This window comes from Salvelinus namaycush, chromosome 24 (genome assembly GCF_016432855.1).
Source record: "Salvelinus namaycush isolate Seneca chromosome 24, SaNama_1.0, whole genome shotgun sequence".
NCBI lineage: Eukaryota > Metazoa > Chordata > Actinopteri > Salmoniformes > Salmonidae > Salvelinus > Salvelinus namaycush.
This window is the reverse complement of record NC_052330.1, coordinates 2,620,445-2,639,597: the sequence shown is the minus strand read 5'-3', so window position 1 is coordinate 2,639,597 and position 19,153 is coordinate 2,620,445. Positions and strand designations below refer to the sequence as shown.

Below are 19,153 nucleotides of genomic sequence, written 5' to 3'. Positions count from 1 at the left end.
ATTGCATTTTATTGATGACAATTTGAATGCACAGAGATACCGCAACGAAATCCTAAGGCTCATTGTCTTACCATTCGTTTGCAGTCATCACCTCCATGTTTCAGCATGATAATGCACGGCCCCATGTCGCAATGATCTGTAGACAACTCCTGGAAGCTGAAAATGTCCCATTTCTTCCTTTGGCTGCATACTCACCAGATTGAGTATGTTTGGGATTCTCTGGATCGACGTGCACGACAGCGTGTTCCAGTTCCCGCCAATATCCAGCAACTTTGGACAGCCATTGAAGAGGATTGGGCGACAATCAACAGCCTGATCAACTCTATGGGAAGGAGATGTCACGCTGCATAAAGTAAATGGTCACACTAGATACTGACTGGTTTTCTGATCCAAGCCTCAACTTAAAAAAAAAAAAAAAGGTAATCTGTGAACAACAGATGCATATCTGTATTCCCAGTCATGATTAGGGCCTAATTTATTAATTTCAATTGACTGATTTCCTTACAAGGACTGTAACTCAGTAAAATTGTTGCATGTTTATAATATGTTAGGGTCCTCCTATTGCCACAATGCGGCAGACATGGTACATTGACGTCGCTCTCTCCTCTAGGCACGGAGACTTCCACCAACCTGCACCAGAAGCTCTACTTTCACGTGCTGGGGACCCCCCAGTCCCAGGACTGCCTATGTGCTGAGTTCTCCGACCACCCCAAGTGGATGAGCGGTGTCGAGGTAGGATGGAGTCACTTACTTAAACGCTGCTCAACAGACAGGTGGGTGCTTGACTTGGTTCTAAGCTTAAATAGGCACCGAAGCAGGAATGACATTATTTGAGTAATGTCGTTATCTTTAATGTAAGTAATATTTTCTGTTCATTTCGCATCTATGCCAATCCTGTTCCCCTCTACACACAGTTTTGCTGTTAGCAATTTCTCTGGTATTTTATTTGGGTTAGGGTTAGCCGAAGAGTTTTGTGGTCAGAGTGCTTGACCAGTGTCGCTCTCTCCAGGTGTCCGATGACGGGCGCTATGTGCTGCTGTCCATCAGGGAGGGCTGTGACCCGGTCAACCGGTTGTGGTACTGCGACCTCCAAACCACTCCTCAGGGCATCACAGGTACCCCTTGCCTTCATAATATATTATAATAATCACAAGTACCCTCGCCCAAAACTATGGTTCTACTGAAGCTTTCTGTAGCTTCCTGAATTTATGACGACCCCCCCCCGCCATATTTGTTTTAGAGAATGGCTTTTCAGTTCAAATATTGTCAAATTGTATTTGTCACATGCGCCGAAAGACAACAGGTGTAGACCTTACCGTGAAATGCTTACTTACAAGCCCTTAACCAACAATGCAGTTCAAGAAATAGTTATGAAAATATTTACTAAATAAACTAAAGTACATTTTTATAAATAAAAAGTAACAATAAAATAACAACGAGGCTATATACAGGGGGTACTGGTACAGAGTCGTGCGGGGGTACAGGTACAAATTACCTCAACTAACATGTAGGTAGGGGTAAAGTGACTGCATAGATAATAAACAGCGAGTAGCAGCAGCGTAAAAAAATGGGTCAATGCAAATAGTCTGGGTAGAAATTTGATTAATTGTTTATCAGTCTGATGGTTTCACGGTAGAAGCTGTTAAGGAGCCTTTTGAACCTAGACTTTGCACTCTGGTACTGCTTTCCATGCGGTAGCAGAGAGAACAGTCTATGACTAGGGCCTCTGGAGTCTTTGACAATTTTTTTGTGCCTTCCGCTGACACGCCTAGTATATAGGTCCTGGATGGCAGGAAGCTTGGCCCCAGTGACGTACTGGGCCAAACGCACTACCCTCTGTAGCACCTTGTAGTCAGATGCCGAGCAGTGTCACCATACCATACTGCTCTCTGGTGCAGCTGTAGAACTTTTTTAGGATCTGGGGACACATGCCAAATCTTTTCAGTCTCCTGAGGGGGAAAATGTGTTGTGCCCTCTTCACAACTGTCTGGGTGTGTTTGGACCATTATAGTTTGTTGGTGATGTGGACACCAAGGAACTTAACTCTCAACCCGCTCCACTACCTCCACGTTGATGTGAATGGGGGTGTGTTCGGCTCTCCTTTTCCTGTAGTCCACCATCAGCTCCTTCGTCTTACTCACGTTGAGGGAGAGGTTGTTGTCCTGACACCAGGTCTCTGACCTCCCTATAGGCTGTCTCATCGTTGTCGGTGATTAGGTCTACCACTTGTCATCAGTAAATGTAATGATGGTGTTGAAGTCGTGCTTGGCCACGCAGTCGTGGGTGAATAGGGAGGACAGGAGAGAACTAAGCACGCACCCCTGAGGGTCTCCAGTGTTGAGGATCAACGTGGCAGATGTGTTCTTGCCTACCCTTACCACCTGGGGGCGGCCCGTCACAGGGAAGTGTTTAGTCCTAGGATCCTTAGCTTAGCGATGAGCTTTGTGGGCACTATGGTGTTGAACACTGAGCTGTAGTCAATGAACCGCACACTTACATAGGTGTTTCTTTTGTCCAGGTGGGAAAGAGCAGTGTGGAGTGCGATTGGCCCTGCGACCTTGTGAATGTTGACCTGTTTTAAAGGTCTTGCTCACATCAGCTACGAAGAACATGATCATGCAGTCATCCAGAACAGCTGGGGCTCTCATGCATGGTTCAGTGCTGTTTACCTCGAAGCTAGCATAAAAGGCATTTAGCTCGTCTGATAGGCTTACGGCACTGGGCAGCTCGCGGCTGTGCTTCTCTTCATAGTCTGTAATATTTTCTAAGCCCAGCCACATCCGACGAGCGTCAGAGCCGATGTAGTAGGAATGATGCTTTGCCTGTTTGATGGTTTGTCTGAGGTCATAGCGGGTTTTCTTAAGTGTCCAGATTAGGGTCCTGCTCCTTGAAAGCAGCAGCTCTAGCCTTTAGCTCGGTGCGGATCTTGCCTGTAATCCATGGCTTCTGGTTGGGATATGTACGTATGATCACTGTGGGGACAACGTCGTTGATCCGCCTATTGATGAAGCCGGTGACTGAGGTGATATACTCCTCAATGTAATTGGATGAATCCTGGAACATACCCCAGTATGTGGTAGCAAAACAGTCCATAGAATTATGGTCAGATTTGCCAAATGGAGGGCGCGGGAGAGCTTTGTACACGTCTCTAATTAGCAGCCTCTCTGTGTTAGTGATGGCTGTTTAATAGTCTGATGGCCTTGAGATAGAAGCTGTTTTTCAGGGTCCCAGGGTCTCCAGCTTAATGATGAGCTTGGAGGGTGCTATGGTGTTGAATGCTGAGCTATAGTCAATCTTACATAGGTATTGCTCTTGTCCAGATGGGATAGGACAGTGCAATGACACAGATGTCACGTTTTGAGGAAGTGTGCAATTGGAATGCTCACTGCAGGAATGTCCACCCAAGCTGTTACCAGAGAATTGAATGTTCATTTCTCTTCAATAAGCTGCCTCCAACACCGTTTTAGAGAATTTGGCGATACGTCCAACCGGCCTCACAACCTCAGACCTCGTGTAATCACGCCAGCCCAGGACCTTCACATCTGGCTTCTTTACCTGCGGGATTGTGTAAGACCAGCCACCTGGACATTTGATGAAACTGGGGAGTATTTCTGTCTGTAATAAAGCCCTTTTGTAGTGAAAAATGTATTCTGATTGGAGGGGCCTGGCTCCGCGGTGGGTGGGCCTTGCTCCCAAGTGGGTGGACCTATTCTCTCCCTGGCCCACCCATGGTTGTACCCCTGCCCAGTCATGTGAAAGCCGGGCCCGCAAGCAGATCTGTTTTATATCATGTGCTTTCTCATTTGCTGCATACCGACACAGCTTGGCTAAATTGTAACCATGAAGCGGCCATGGTGTGCTCGCATAGCCTGTGGGGCTCAGCCAGGACTGTTGCTTTTGTAACTGAATGAAAACATTTTAACTATGCGATTTAACCTGTTTGGAAAATAGATGGCAAAAATTGCTTGTAAACTGCTTACAAGCTACTCATTGACCGCTGGCAAGCTACCCGACATGCAGGTTTCTGCTAAGGTGCAACCTTTGGTAGGTTGATGACAGCGTCGGTCTGCTATACAGCGACGCCTAATCAGACTTGCTCGTGGTTCACGCAGCTCAAATTATACTGTATGTAACAATTCCATTGGACTTGAAACAGCGATACAAATGTAACAGTACAACAAAATAGATTTAAAATGTTCATTTTAAACTTCAGTGGTGCAGCTAGTGCTATGAACCAAAACATTTATCTTGAGGCGACGGGTGGAGGGGGTGTAAAATGCAATCTGTTATTATATCATATATAAAATGCACATGCTGTGTTTATTTTAATACACACTACCGGTACCTCAAAACATTACTTATCATTGAAAGTGACAAATTACCCAATGGATCATGATCATTTTCTGGTTAAAAAGAGCAATAGGCTAAAGCGTAGGCTGCTGATGTGAATAATTGTCAGCAAACATTTTAATTTGAAGTCAATCTACATGGTTGGGAGTTTATTTTGGACTAATTGGTTAATTACGTTAGATTCAGGCCTGGACAATTCTATTCCTCTGGGGCCTGATTTGATATCACACTTTCCCCCCATCACTAGCAAACACACCTGATTTTAAACTAATTGCATTTTTAACTGAATCTGTTTAGTTGATTATTGGAGTCAGGTGTGTTAGCTGGGGCAAAAGTGTGACACCAATCAGGCCCCCAGAGGACTGGAGTTGCCCAGGCCTGCATCATGGTATGCACACGTGACAATTAATTCACAGATGGTGCCATCTTGGCTATAGAAATAAAATAACTTGGCCAAATCTCCCTAGATTTCTTTCTTCATTTGAGCTCAATGGGAAAACCTGGTTAAATGGGCAAAATCCATCCATAAGCAGATCTTTTGATTGGCCCTCTGTGTGCATCGCATTAGAGCACTCATTGTATCCCCTTGTATCTCTTTCTTCTCCAGGCCTGTTGCCGTGGGTGAAGCTGATAGACAACTTTGATGCGGAGTACGAGTACGTGACCAATGAGGGCACGGTGTTCACCTTCAAGACCAACCTGGAGGCCCCGCGCTACCGCCTCATCAACATAAACTTTGCCCAGCCTGCCCAGGCCAACTGGAAGGAGCTTATCCCCCAGCACGACAAGGACGTCATCGGTAGGTCACAGACAATGAAAAGAGAGGGTTTTACGCAAATAAAATACTTTATACAGAAGCTAGACAAAAATATATACTAAAGAGGAAAACATTATTTCCATCCACTGCTTGCTACTACCAACAAGTGATCTTTAAAAGGCAGCCTAATAAAGATATTTTGATTATTTATTTATTTTTTTATTTTTTTATTTAACCTTTATTTAACCAGGAAGGGCTCATTGAGATTTAAAATCTCTTTTTCAAGAGCGTCCTGGCCAAGATAGGCAGCACCAAGTCATTACAAAAAATTACAGACAGACAACATGAAAAACTACAAGTAATCTAGTAAAAACCATTCATGAATTCACAAGAGTATAACAATATCAAAAACAGCAAATTAAAAACATTGACAGGTCAGGGAATCAGCCTCAAAATCCTTCATCAGTGATTTAAAAACACCAATCGGGACAAGTTCTTCCAGTTTAAAATTATTTTGTAAGGTGTTCCAAGACGATGGCGCAGAGTACATAAAAGACCTTTTACCAAATTCAGTTCGGACATTTGGAACAGTTAGCAGGATAAAGTCCAGTGAACGAAGAGAGTACCCACCACATTTCTGAACAATAAAAATGCCCAAATAAAAAGGTAGTAAACCCAAAATGGCTTTGTAAATAAAAGTATACCAGTGACTGAGCCTACGAGTGACTAGAGAAGGCCAGCCAACCCTGGTATACAAAGTGCAGTGGTGCGTAAGGGTTTTGCAGTTTAAAATAAATCTCAAAGTGCCATGGTAAAGAGTGTCAATTGATCTCAAACACTGAGCGGAAGCATTCATATATAAAATATCCCCATAGTCTAGTAAAGGCATAAATGTAGCTGATACTAGCCTCCTTCTGGCTTCAAAAGAAAAACAGGCCTTATTCCTAAAATAAAATCACAATTTCAGCTTCAATTCTTTTGTAAGTTGTTGAATATGCAATTTAAAAGAGAGGCCGTCATCAATTAGAATTCCAAGATATTTGTATGAGGTTACAACCTCAATCTCCTTGCCCTGACAGGTAGTAACAGGTGAAAGGTTCAGAGGTCTATTTCTTGCATTAGAAAACACCATTAGTTTAGTTTTGTCAGTATTGAGGATAAGCTTCAATTGACACAAGGTATGTTGAACAGTATAAAAAGCAGTTTGCAAGTTTTGGAAAGCTTTTGTAAGAGATGAGGCACAACAGTAAATAACAGTATCATCAGCATAAAAATGAAGTTGTGCATTTTGGACATTTCTGTCTAAATCATTTATATAAATAGTGAATAAGAGAGGACCAAGTACAGAGCCCTGGGGCACACCATTCAGGACAGACAATTTAACAGACATAAGCCCATCAAATTGAGTGCACTGAGTTCTATCAGACAGATAGTTAGCAAACCATGCAACTGCATGCTCCGAAAGACCTACACTCAACAATCTCTGCCTCAGTATAGCATGATCAACTGTATCAAAAGCCTTAGAGAGATCAATAAAAAGTGAGACACAGTGCTGTTTTTTGTCAAGGGCTTCAGTGATATCATTTAAAACCTTCATGGCTGCTGTAATTGTGCTATGCTTCTTCCTGAAGCCCGATTGGTACATTGATAAAATAGAGTTAGTAAATAAAAACTCTTTTAGCTGTTCACTTACAAGGGTTTCAAGTATTTTCACCAGGGGTGACAGCTTTGAGATTGGCCTATAATTATTTAAAAGAGTTGGATCTCCCCCTTTTAAAAGTGGTAGGACAAATGCTGATTTCCAGATCTTTGGAATTTCATTACATTCCAGGGTTAGATTGAACAGATATGTAAGTGGTTCAGCTATGAAATCAGCTGCTAGATTTAAAAAGCAGGGATCCAAAACATCAGGACCTGCAGGCTTTCTTTGATCTAAGGATTTCAGGGCTTTATGTACCACCTGCACTGAGAATGGCAGAAAGCTAAAAGTTTGACCAGCTCTCACTGGTTCATCCACACAGGGTTGTACAGAGACAGAGGACACTGGTTCATCCACACAGGGTTGTACAGAGACAGAGGGCACTGAATCAAACAGCCTACCAGATGATACAAAGTGCTCATTGAAACAATTCAGCATTTCAGTTTTGTCATATATAGCAACAGAGTCCTTCAAAACACATGACGGTAATTCATTAACATTACTGTTACCAGACATAGACTTAATAGCATTCCAAAACTTTCTAGGGTCATTCAGGTTATCAGTGGTAACAGACATAAAATATTCAGACTTGGCCTTCCTGAGAAGAAAAGAACACTTGTTTCTTAACTGCCTAAAAATAAGCCAATCAGCATCAGAACAAGATTTCCTTGCTTTAGCCCAGGCTAGATTACGGTCGTGAATAATACAAGACAGCTCAGAAGAAAACCATGGATTATCCCGCCCTTTAACCCTGAACCTGCGGAATGGTGCATGTTTGTTTACTATTTGGAAAAACCCATCATGAAAGAATTTCCAGGCAGTTTCCACATCAGGGATAAGCTCAATCTTGCTCCAGTCAAAATAAAACAAATCATGAAAGAAAGCCTGCTCATTAAAACACTTCAAATTTCTCTTACGAATAAAACGTGGATTTGTCTTTGGAACCTTAGTATTTCTAACAGCAACAACAGCACAATGGTCACTTAAATCATTACAAAAAACACCAACCGCAGAATATTTATGTGAAACATTTGTCAATATCAAATCAATCAGGGTAGATTTATCTGGGCATTTAAGATTTGGGCGAGTGGGTGAATTAATCAACTGGGTAAGATTCATAGAATTACAAAACATTTTTAAATCATCAGACACCGGCTTTAACCAACACCAGTTGAGATCACCAATCAAGATCATTTCACTGTAAAGAAGTTTAGACATAAGGTGCGTCAAAGAAGAAAATGCATCACCAAGAGCAGAGGGGGGTCTATAACAGCCAATCACAGTTATAGAGAGGCCCTTTGAAACCTCAATATTCAAAGCAAGAAATTCCAACTGTTTACAAATAGTTTCAGACTTTGCCACACTTACATGGAATTTAGATTTTACATATATAGCCACACCCCCACCTTTCTTAACCCGATCTGTGCGATAAACATTGTAACCACTTATACAAATATCCTTATCAAAAATAGACTTGCTGAGCCAGGTTTCAGAAAACACAATTACATCAGCATCAGTTGATTTAGCCCAAATCCTAACCCCATCAATTTTTGACAACAGGCTGCGTACATTTAAATGAAAAATACCAAAACCAGATCTTGATTTAAAATCAGACGGGGTTTGGAGACATTGCATATCAGGGCCAGGGTTAGGTTGCACGTTACCTGATATCAACAACAGAAGAATAACTAAGCACCTCTGTTTAATAACCTTGCACGGCTTCTCTTTTTTAAGAGACCTACTGCAAGCGAATTCTACAAGTGAGTTTCCAGACAATACAAAACAGTCATTTAAAACCATTAGACTTTGGTAGTGACACAAATTCGTACTGTTCACATCATGCCACAAATGCATCGGCACTTGGACGAGTGGACCGAGTGAAAAAGAGCGAGTTCCTGCAGACAAAATGTCTAATGGACGCGAGAGTACATTGTCAGATGTACTCACCCTGCGACAATGTTCGTTTTCTCCAGAGTTCAGTAAAGTCAGTGCGCAAAGCAATACCACGTAAATTGTCATTTTCTCTGACCAAAAAACAAGAGGCCAACGAAGGTAAGTGGAGAGAGGGACAGCGTGTATGTGAGTCAATGTGAGTGTTTGCGCGTGTGAGTAGATTGGGTGTTGAGGGCGATAGAGAGAACGGGTTGAGCTGCCACTGACAGCCAGGCGAAGAGCAAAAAGGAGCAGCTTGGACAAGACACTCCGCGGACGAAGGAGAAACTCAGGCCAGCCAGAGATAGGGTTACTTTGGTAAACTTCAAGTAATGAAGTTCCGAGTTGAGGAGGACCCGTGATCTTTACACCAGCAAAAATAAAATAGTTTGCACTACGCAACAACGAAGTTACGCAACCATAAATAAATAGATTATTAGTAGGTTAAAATGTACTAGTCACAAACAAACGACTTGACATGCTGCCATCTTGGATTTACTTTGTTTTGTATTTCGATTAGGTCGAAGGAATTGTCCGTAGAGCTCCGAGACAGGATTGTGTCGAGGCACAGATCTGGTGAAGGGTACCAAAACATTTCTGCAGCATTGAAGGTCCCCTAGGTCACAGTGGCCTCCATCATTCTTAAAAGGAAGAAGTTTGGAACCACCAAGACTCATCCTAGACCTGGCTACCCGGTCAAACTGAGCAATCGGGGGCGAAGGGACTTGGTCAGGGAGGTGACCAAGAACACTGATGGTCACTCTGACAGAGCTCTAGATTTCCAATGTGGAGATGGGAGAACCTTCCAGAAGAACAATTATCTCTGCAGCGCTCTACCAATCATGCGTTGATGGTAGTAAAAGGCACATGACAGTCCGCTTGGAGTTTGCCAAAAGGCAACTAAAGAGAAACAATATTCTCTGGTCTGATGAAACTAATATTGAACTCTTTGGTCCGAATGCCAAGCATCACGTCTGGAGGAACCTGGCACCATCCCCACAGTGAAGCATGGTGGTGGCAGCATAATGCTGTGGGGATGTTTTTCAACTGCAGGGACTGGGAGACTAGTCAGGGTCGAGGGAATTGTTAACGGAGCAAAGTACAGAGCCTTAATGAAAACCTGCTACAGAGAGCTCAGGACCTCAGACTAGGGCGAAGGTTCGCCTTCCAACTGGACAACCACCCTAACCACACTGCCAAGACAATGCAGGAGTGGCTTCGGGATACGTCTGAATGCCCTTGAGTGGCCCAGCCAGAGCCTGGAATTGAACCCAATCGAACACCTCTGGAGAGACCTGAAAATAACTGCAGCAACGTTCCCCATACAACCTGACAGCGCTTGAGAGGATCTGAGAAGACGAATGGGAGAAACTCCCCGAATACAGATGTGCCAAGCTTGTAGCGTCATGACCAAGAAGACACTGTAATCGCTGCCAAAGGTGCTTCAACAAAGTACTGAGGAAAGGGTCTGAATACTTTTGTAAATATCCGTTTTTTTATTTGTAATACATTTGCAACTTTTTCTGAACCTGTTTTTGCTTTGTCATTATGGGGTATTGTGTATTGATCGATTGGGGGGGGAGATTTAATACAATGTAGAATAAAACTTTAACTTAACCATGTTGAAACAGTCAAGGGGTCTGAAAACTTATCGAATGCACTGTAGGTTTTTATCAAAATAACACTTTTTGGCTGCAGCCAACAGTGATGACGACTTTTTTTTAAATAATAAATATTTGTATAGCGCTTTTCAATACAAGTAACAAAGTGCTTTACATCATAAAATAAAAGTACTAACAAAGACAGGATGAAGGAGAATTTAAAATAATACAATTAAAACATCTTTATAAGTGTGTCTTCAGCAGGGTTTTAAGAGGCACTGAATCTACAAGTCTGATCTCCTCTGGCAGATCATTCCAAAGTCTAGGGGTCCTAGTGGTAAATGCCCAGTCTCCTTTAGTTTTCAACCTAGACTTTGGAGTGGTCTACAGAGCCCTGTCAGAGGATCTCAGGCTGCGTTCTGGCTCGTGGATATTCAAGATCAGAGATATAGGATGATTTAATAAAACATTTAAATCTATTCTCAAAGTGAAGAGCCAGTGTAGAGAAGCTAAAATAGGTGTGATATGGGTACATTTTTCTTTTGCCTGTTAAAAGCTGAGCTGCAGCATTTTGAACTAACTAGACCAGGGATGTCAAACAAATTTTGCCCCGTGGGCCGCATTCTATCGTTAACGAGATCCGAGCTGAAAGTTGGTTATATTTCCTTGCTGTCAAAATTTGCAAAAAGTGGTCCTCACAGTTAAAAATATATAATGTTTACTCCAACCAACTACGGGCTGGATTGAACCCCTTTTTGGGCCTAATGTTTGACATCCCTTAACTAAACATTGCAGTGATTTCTGGCAGACATTTATACAGAGTTAATTTGATTCCCTCACGCCTAGATTACTGTATGTATAACTTTCTCCAGATCAGTGACTAAAATAAATACTTGACTTTAGCTGTCTCTTAGATGATAAAAGCAGGACTGGACAAACTTCTTTACATGCAGCTCGAGGTTTAGGTCAGGTTTAAAGAAGACACCAAGGTTTCTGGCCGCAGGCTTTACATTGGTTGACTAATGACCAAGGTTACTTACAATATGGGTCCTAGCAAGGTGTGGGACAAATATCATGGAGCTTGAGAAAAATGGTAAGACATACAACGTTTGATGTCAGCAAGACACTTAAGGGTAGCTACGCTAGGTTGGTCATTGGGTCTGATTGGTAAATACAGCTGTGGTCAATCATAACTAAATGTTATGATTTGCGAATGATAAGGGGAAGCATGTACAGAGAAAAATGGATGGGGCCCAGAATTGACACCTGAGGGACACTGTAGTGATTGGGGACAATACTGAACCACCCATGCTCACTGAGAAACATCTACCACATAGATATGACCTGAACCACTGGTGGGCAACGTGAGAGATTTCTACCCAGCCGGTCAACAAAGATGTTATAATCAATAGTATCGAACGCGTGACTGAGATCCAAAATAACTACAATAGAGCTGACGTGACTATCATTAATGTGATCACTGCTATTCAACGATTTAATTACCTACTATGTTTAATTATTACTCGATTGAATTAATCATGTAACAATGAACTCATTAGGAATTTGGGGCACCACGGGAGGAGTTTGTTTAATGAGTCACCATTTCCCGAATTAACTCAAGAATATAGATATACTAGTCATCAATTAATCATTTCCTCATATCAGTCTCATTCTGAACATCGTAGACTCTGCACAAATCTGGGTCTCACTAATCATTCCATACCACACACATTGATTTGATTATTTACTAACAAGATGAATGAATGAATATATATATCACACACACAAGGTATAGGTTATTGATTATAACTTAATACAATGACAACAGGTCCCTAGCGGACCAACACAACATAACATGTGTTACACAAGATGGAGATAGAGAGAGGTAGAGAGAGCAAGAGAGAAAAGCAACACTTGGATACATTTGGAAACTATACTTATAATAACCCTAATACCTTGCCCCGATCTGCCACTCTTATGGGTAAGAAGTGTAATGCATGTATTTATGTGTTGAAGGTCTTTGTTGGTTATCTTTGTTGGGCCCAGGCCTTCGCGGGCTGAGTTTCGCTTAGTGAGAAAGGTTCGACGGAGGCCTTGTTCTTTGGCTGACCGTCTCCTTCATTCTCGGGTGTAAGTATCTGATTGCTCACAAGATGTCACAATGTCCTTTCTCTTAGTTGTCTGTTTACTTGTACTCGTTCTGGAAGAGTGGTCTTCTGAGGATGGCTAATCAGCGTAGATGTTCCCAGCGTGGGGATGAAAGCAGTGTAGACAAACAATGACTTGAATAGAATAACCAGATGGTCCTGCTTGAATTCACCTTCTTAGATACAGTACTCAACCGTAGCATTGATTGTTAAGAGGTTCCTTTGTCTTCAACCTCGTGTTGCGTTTTCAGGGTCGTGACTAATCGTAGACCTCGGCTGCAGCTCGTGGTCATCCTAGTCTGATATATTAATTATTAACTCAGATTCTTTATACCCTCGAGTAAAAAGGGGGCGTTTCCATCTTGCTGACACCTTCTCTGGGTTCCCTGGGGGCGTAGCTAGTTACAAGGCAAGGTATCAGAATTTACTATGATCTCGTTTAGAGAACTAAAATCACAATTTTATCATCACAAAAATATTCTCTTTATCCTGGATATTTCACGTTGTGTGGAAAATATGTAATTATGATATAGACCGTATGAAAACTCTTCAAGTTACAATGTTTTTGTTATAACATCTTCATTTAATGTTTAATGACATGACAAAATAGACATTAATCTTCCACATTCCATCTCATCATTACCAAAATTCGGAGGATGAAATATATTGTCTTCCTGGTGTTGAGGGAGAAGTTTTTGCTCCTGCACCACACTGTCAGGTCATTGACCTCCCTGTAGGCTGACTGATCGTCACCGGTGATCAGGGCAACCACCATCGTGTCATCAGCGACCTTGATAATGGTGTTGGAGTCGTGCTTGGTCACACAGTCGTGGGTGAACAGGGAGTACAGGAGGGGACTAAGCACACATCACCTCCACCACGCTGACCCTTAACACAGGGATGTTGCCTACCCTCACCACCTGGGGTCAGCCCGTCAAAGTCCAGGATCCAGTTGCATAGGGAGGTGTTCAGACCCAGAGTCCTAAGCTTGGAGGGGATAATGGTGTTGAACGCTGAGCTGTAGTCAATGAACAGCATTCTCACATAGGTATTCCTCTTATCTAGGTGGGTGAGGGCAGTGTGGAGAGCAATTGAGATTGATTGTGGTCATCTTAAAACACCCAGTCCTCTGGGTCAATGACGGCCCTCACACCCGGTTCGATGTTGTTGTCAAAGCGTGCATTGAATTCGTCTGGTAGGGAGGCGTCGTTGGGCAGATCATGTTTGGGTCTTCCTTTGTACTCCGTAATAGACTGTAGCCCATGCCACATGCGTCGGAGCCTGTGTAATCTGATTCCACCTTATTCCTGTATTGTCCTTTTGCTCTTTTGATGACTCTGTCGAGGTAATAGCGGGCCTTCGTGTACTTATTGCTGTCTTTGGCTGTAGCATCCTCATTTTCTGCTATAGCTCTGTGTGATGATTTTTATATATATATATATATATACACACACACACACCCTATACCAGTCAAGTTTGGACACACCTACTCATTCCAGGGTTTTTCTTAATTTTTTCTATTTTCTACATTATAGAATAATAGTGAAGACATAAACTATTAAATAACACATGGAATCATGTAGTAACCAAAAAAGTGTTCAATCAAAGAACTGTTGTAAGAAATAATAGCAGATACGTTGCATGTAAGTAGACTAAAAATAAACAAAATATTTTTCACAAAATAACGAAGTTGGGTCAGAGCTTGCAAAACGGTGGCCATCCAATACGGCGCCATGCTGAAATAGGCTGGAAAGGAGCCAGAGGTCAGGAAGCTATTTACAATAAACAGAATGTTGGTGCCAACAGTAGGCATAACCTCTTTTAGTGGTCTAGTAGGGCTCACGTACATGGAGTTGCCACAAGTGATTCCTGACCAGAAATGCTGGTATGGTGTCAGCTACTGTCAATCGGGGTTCAAATATTTTCTGTAAAGAATCGTAAAAAGTTTGCAGAGATCAGGTGATGCAAGCATGTCACTGTTAAGGCAGCCGCATGCTTCCCACCCGAAACAGTTCGGTACAGTTGGTTCATATTATTAACGTTTTGGATTTTGGTTCGGGTTTTTTCGGCTGTTCGGGCACACATTTTTTTCTCTACGCCTCTTTGTCCGTGATTGAGCAACTGCAGGGGTGCTTCTTGTCGATTCAGCCCAAAATTCGGTGTGGATACAGCATGGCGAACAACAACGTCATGCATCGATTGACTGATACGATTCTAGCCATGCATTATATAAACACCACCATGTAAATACCAATTCATGGAGGGAGATTGCGGAGACGCTGGGGTCCGACCCAACCACTTTTTCAAAAAAGTGTTCGCAACCAGTTCGTCAAGGCAAAGAAAAGAAACAAGGGCCGCAGTGGAAATGCTGGTGGAAAGGCTTCTCCAGGAATGTTGCTGCTGGCTTTTACGGCAGGCGAAGAAACACGCCATCTTCACCAAAGGATGGGGTATGTTGTATTTTTCTATTGTACTTAACGAAAAGGGTAGCCATGTTTTGCCAACAATAGCGAGCCAGCTAGTGCTAGCTACTTGGCTGGCTAATGGCTAGCTAGCCTAGCAGAATAGTCGTGCAGGGGAAGCAAGCCAACCAACTAAACTAAAAGATCTTTTCAACTTTTGATTAAACAATTTTGCCATAGAAGGAAAAGCATAAGCTTCCCAAAGTCAATGTTCGGTAGCAAGGTCCAGCTAGTCAAAATGTTGCAAACGTTTGAGCAGAGTTGAGTAGCTAGGCCAGGCCTGCTCAAACGTTTGCAACATTATATAGTCTATTGTGGTCTCGTTTAGTGATATTTGATGTTCATTAATGTTTTGGAAATGTGTACTAAATAGCCCTCAAATTATTTTTTTCAAGGCACAAACACCAGTGAATGGAGACCGCACCTGGTTTTGTTCTCTACGCCCCAGCACTTCCTGTTCACCAAGCACGACCTCTGTCCCCAGTACTGACTGGTGATCGGCCCCCAGCCCATCTCCCGCACTGAGTTGCAGTGCAGAATTAGGAACAATCTCCATGCGGGACTTGGGCAACTCTATCCTGGGCCCACTACTCCACCGGCTTGCTCCTCACCGACGCCACAGAGCAGCAGTAGTAGCAGGGGTGTGAGAAGTAGGGAGAAAAGGGCTGCAGAGTTCGTCTGGACATCAAGATCTGGACAACATCATGCACCAAGCCACCAGCTTGTCCCAGAGGTAATAAATAAAAATGTCAGACTTTACTCTGATCCCCTTTCCTCTCATCTGTATTCTTTTTTTCCTCTTCACCGTGCACACTCTCCAGACACTCCTAATTTCCCTGCTCTTCTCATCCTCCCCACAGAGTCCTGGCACCTATGGATGAACTCTCGCCAAAACTCTGGGAGGAATTCGATCACCAGCTGCATGAGTTCGTGCATGACGAATATGGACCACAGTGAAATTAACTTGTTCTGTTGTTCAGATATCTCAGAAGTCAGACACTAGACCCTTTCATTTTATTCCATACACACTTGTTATTTACATGTCTGTTTTACTATTGTTCTGAAATATTTATATTTCTCTGAAATATATATATATCTACACTCTTGACACTATATTTGACCCTTTTGTTGTTTACATGTCTGTTCATAGCAGACACTGTTGAACTATTGTTCAGAAATATTTGTAACTACACTTTGACACGTTTTATTCCATAGACACTTGTTTTACATGTCTGTTCTCAGCAGACACTTTAGTATTGTGGTATATTTTCAGAAGCAAGAATAAAGGTTTATTTGTGTGCTGAAAAAGCACTGACATTTCTTCATTTCAATACAAGTTGTTTCAATGGTTTATATTTGAACATCAATTGCTGACAATGACTTTACAGGCTTGTGGTGTAGTTCGGTCTAATCTAAATTACTGCACACTGAGGCGTCCCAGAATCAGGTTGAATTTTATGAACAAGATTTAAAACTACTGGTTCACAGTGCACACAAAGAACTAAGTGCACTAACAAGAATCTCATCCTGGCAGCGATGATGCCGAATGCATACTCTAACTCTCTGACAACGAGAGGGGGTAGTTCCAGGTTTATTGAGATGTTACCTGTCATTCAGGAGGTGTCCAAGAGAATGTCATATTAGGTAAACAAAATACCATTTTCCAGGAACCAAAAGCCTTGATAAAATTGCACTTGTCATAAAGAGATGTCTGCAATAACAAAGGAAATTAGAAACAGAAAAGTGAAATTTATTCTAACATTCTATTATCAACATACCTGGATAAGGGTTCTCGAGTGAAGTTCTCATGTAGGGGAAAAGCTTAATCTCTGAGGAAAATATGAGGACTTGGCATTGTGGTACCTAGCAGGACAGCTGGCGTGGTAAATAAAGGGTCTTCTGCAACAGTTTGGACTCAAAATAACTCTTAACACTCCCATAGCTCTCTCGGCTGTATGCACCTACATACACCATTGTCAACCTGTTGCGGGCATCTTCTCTGTCTGTGTTTTGCCTATTATACAGTGCATTCGGGAAAGTATTCAGAACCTTTGACTTTTTCCACATTTTGTTACATTGCAGCCTTATTCTAAAATGGATTAAATAAGATTGATGAGGGACATTTTTTTTTAACACAATATCCCATAATGACAAAGCAAAAACAGTTTTTTTAGAAACATTTCTTGGTTACATAAGTATTCAGACCCTTTGCTCTGAGACTCGAGATTGAGCTCAGGTGCATCCTGTTTCCATTAATCATCCTTGATGGTTTTACTTGATTCGAGTCCACCTGCGGTAAATTCAATTGATTGGACATGCTTTGGAAAGTCACACACTTGTCTATTATAAGGTCCCACAGTTTACAGTGCATGTCAGAGCAAAAACCAAGCCATGAGGTTGAAGGAATTGTCTTCTGCAGCATTGAAGGTCCCAAGAACACAGTGGCCTCCATCACTCTTAAGTGGAAGACGCTTGGAACCACCAAGACTCTTCCTAAAGCCGGCCAAACTGAGCAATCGGGTGAGAAGGGCCTTGGTCAGGAAGGTGACCAAGAACCTGATGGCCACTCTGACAGAGCTCCAGAGTTCCTCTGTGGAAATGGGAGAACAGGATAACCATCTCTGCAGCATTTCACCGATCAGGCCTTTATGGTAGAGTGGCCAGACGGAAGCCACTCCTCAGTAAAAGGCAGTAAAATTACAGCCCGCTTGGAGTTTTCCAAAAAACACCTAAAGGGGGCATCCCGAGTCGGCGCTCAAGCAGCGCTTGAGGCGTCACTACAGACCCGGGTTGGATCCCAGGCTGTGTTGCAGCCGGCCGCGGAGCACAATTGGCCCAGAGTCGTCGAGGGTTTGGGCGGCCAGGATGTCCTTGTCCCATCGCGCTCTAGCGACTCCTTGTGGCGGGCCGGGCGCATGCATGCTGACTTCGGTCGCCAGTTGTACGGTGTTTCCTCCAACACATTGGTGCTTCTTGGTTAAGCGGGCAGTGTATCAAGAAGCAGTGTGGCTTGGCAGGGTCGTGTTTCGGAGGACGCGTGGCTCTCAAACTGTCCCATCGCTGCAACTCCTGTACGGACAAGACTGTAACTACCTATTTGGATATCACAACATTGGGGAGAAAAAGGGGTACATGTGTCTTATTTCATCGAACAGGAAGCTTAAATCATCAGACAAGTTCAATGCATGTAGTTGATTTTATTAAAACACCTTAGGTGTGTATATATGGAAAAATACATGTTTAAACATTTCCACCAATCAATTGGTCGAAAGAACAGATGACTTTCGGGTTGACCAAGATTTAATTTAGTCGGGGACAGCCCTAAAAGGATGTATATTTGGCAACGATTGGGCGCTTGTATCGCTGTCCTCTAGAGTTTTAGTTTAAATTGATAGACCGTGTCGCCTGGGATCTGCTTTAACCATGAATTCTTTCCCCACTCTCTCTGGGTCTTCACCTTCATCCTCTTTATTTCTGTTAAGCACCAGATTTTCGTGCATTGATCTAGTCTGTATATCAAGTAGGGATCTGCTCAACAACTTGTTCTCTCTCTTCAGTTAATTAATGTCAGCTTCGTTAACTTTGACTGTACCCTTCAGCTTTTGAGTTTCTCTTTCCAGTGTTACGTAGTTCTCATCACTCATTTCAAGGCATTCGTCTCATGTACACTACCGTTAAAAAGTTTGGGGTCACTTAGAAATGCCCTTGTTTTCCATGAAAACATACATGAAATGAGTTGCAAAATGAATAGGAAATATAGTCAAGACGTTGACACGGTTATAAATAAGGATTTTTATTTGAAATAATAAATGTGGCCTTCAAACTTTGCTTTCGTCAAAGAATCCTCCATTTTCAGCAATTACAGCCTTGCAGACCTTTGGCATTCTAGTTGTCAATTTGTTGAAGTAATCTGAAGAGATTTCACCTCATGCTTCCTGAAGCACTTCCCACAAGTTTGGCTTGATGGGCACTTCTTACATAACATACGGTCAAGCTGCTCCCACAACAGCTCAATAGGGTTGAGATCCGGTGACTATGCTGGCCACTCCATTATAGACAGAATACCAGCTAACTGCTTCTTCCCTAAATAGTTATTGCATAGTTTGGAGCTGTGCTTTGGGTCATTGTCCTATTCTAGGAGAAATTGGCTCCAATTAAGGCGCGCCCACAGAGTATGGCATGGCGTTGCAAAATGGAGTGAGTCT

General features: G+C 42.6%; 1 protein-coding gene across 1 annotated transcript in view; it reads left to right on the top strand.

The window, feature by feature from the left end:
- The window catches only part of LOC120019598 (prolyl endopeptidase-like), a 59,841-nt gene that overhangs the window by 7,839 nt on the left and 32,849 nt on the right, over positions 1-19,153 (top strand). The window contains exons 6-8 of the mRNA XM_038962925.1: positions 611-732; positions 1,010-1,115; positions 4,958-5,149. Of these exons, the coding sequence (XP_038818853.1) occupies positions 611-732; positions 1,010-1,115; positions 4,958-5,149 (420 nt within the window). The remainder of the gene's footprint in view (positions 1-610; positions 733-1,009; positions 1,116-4,957; positions 5,150-19,153) is intronic.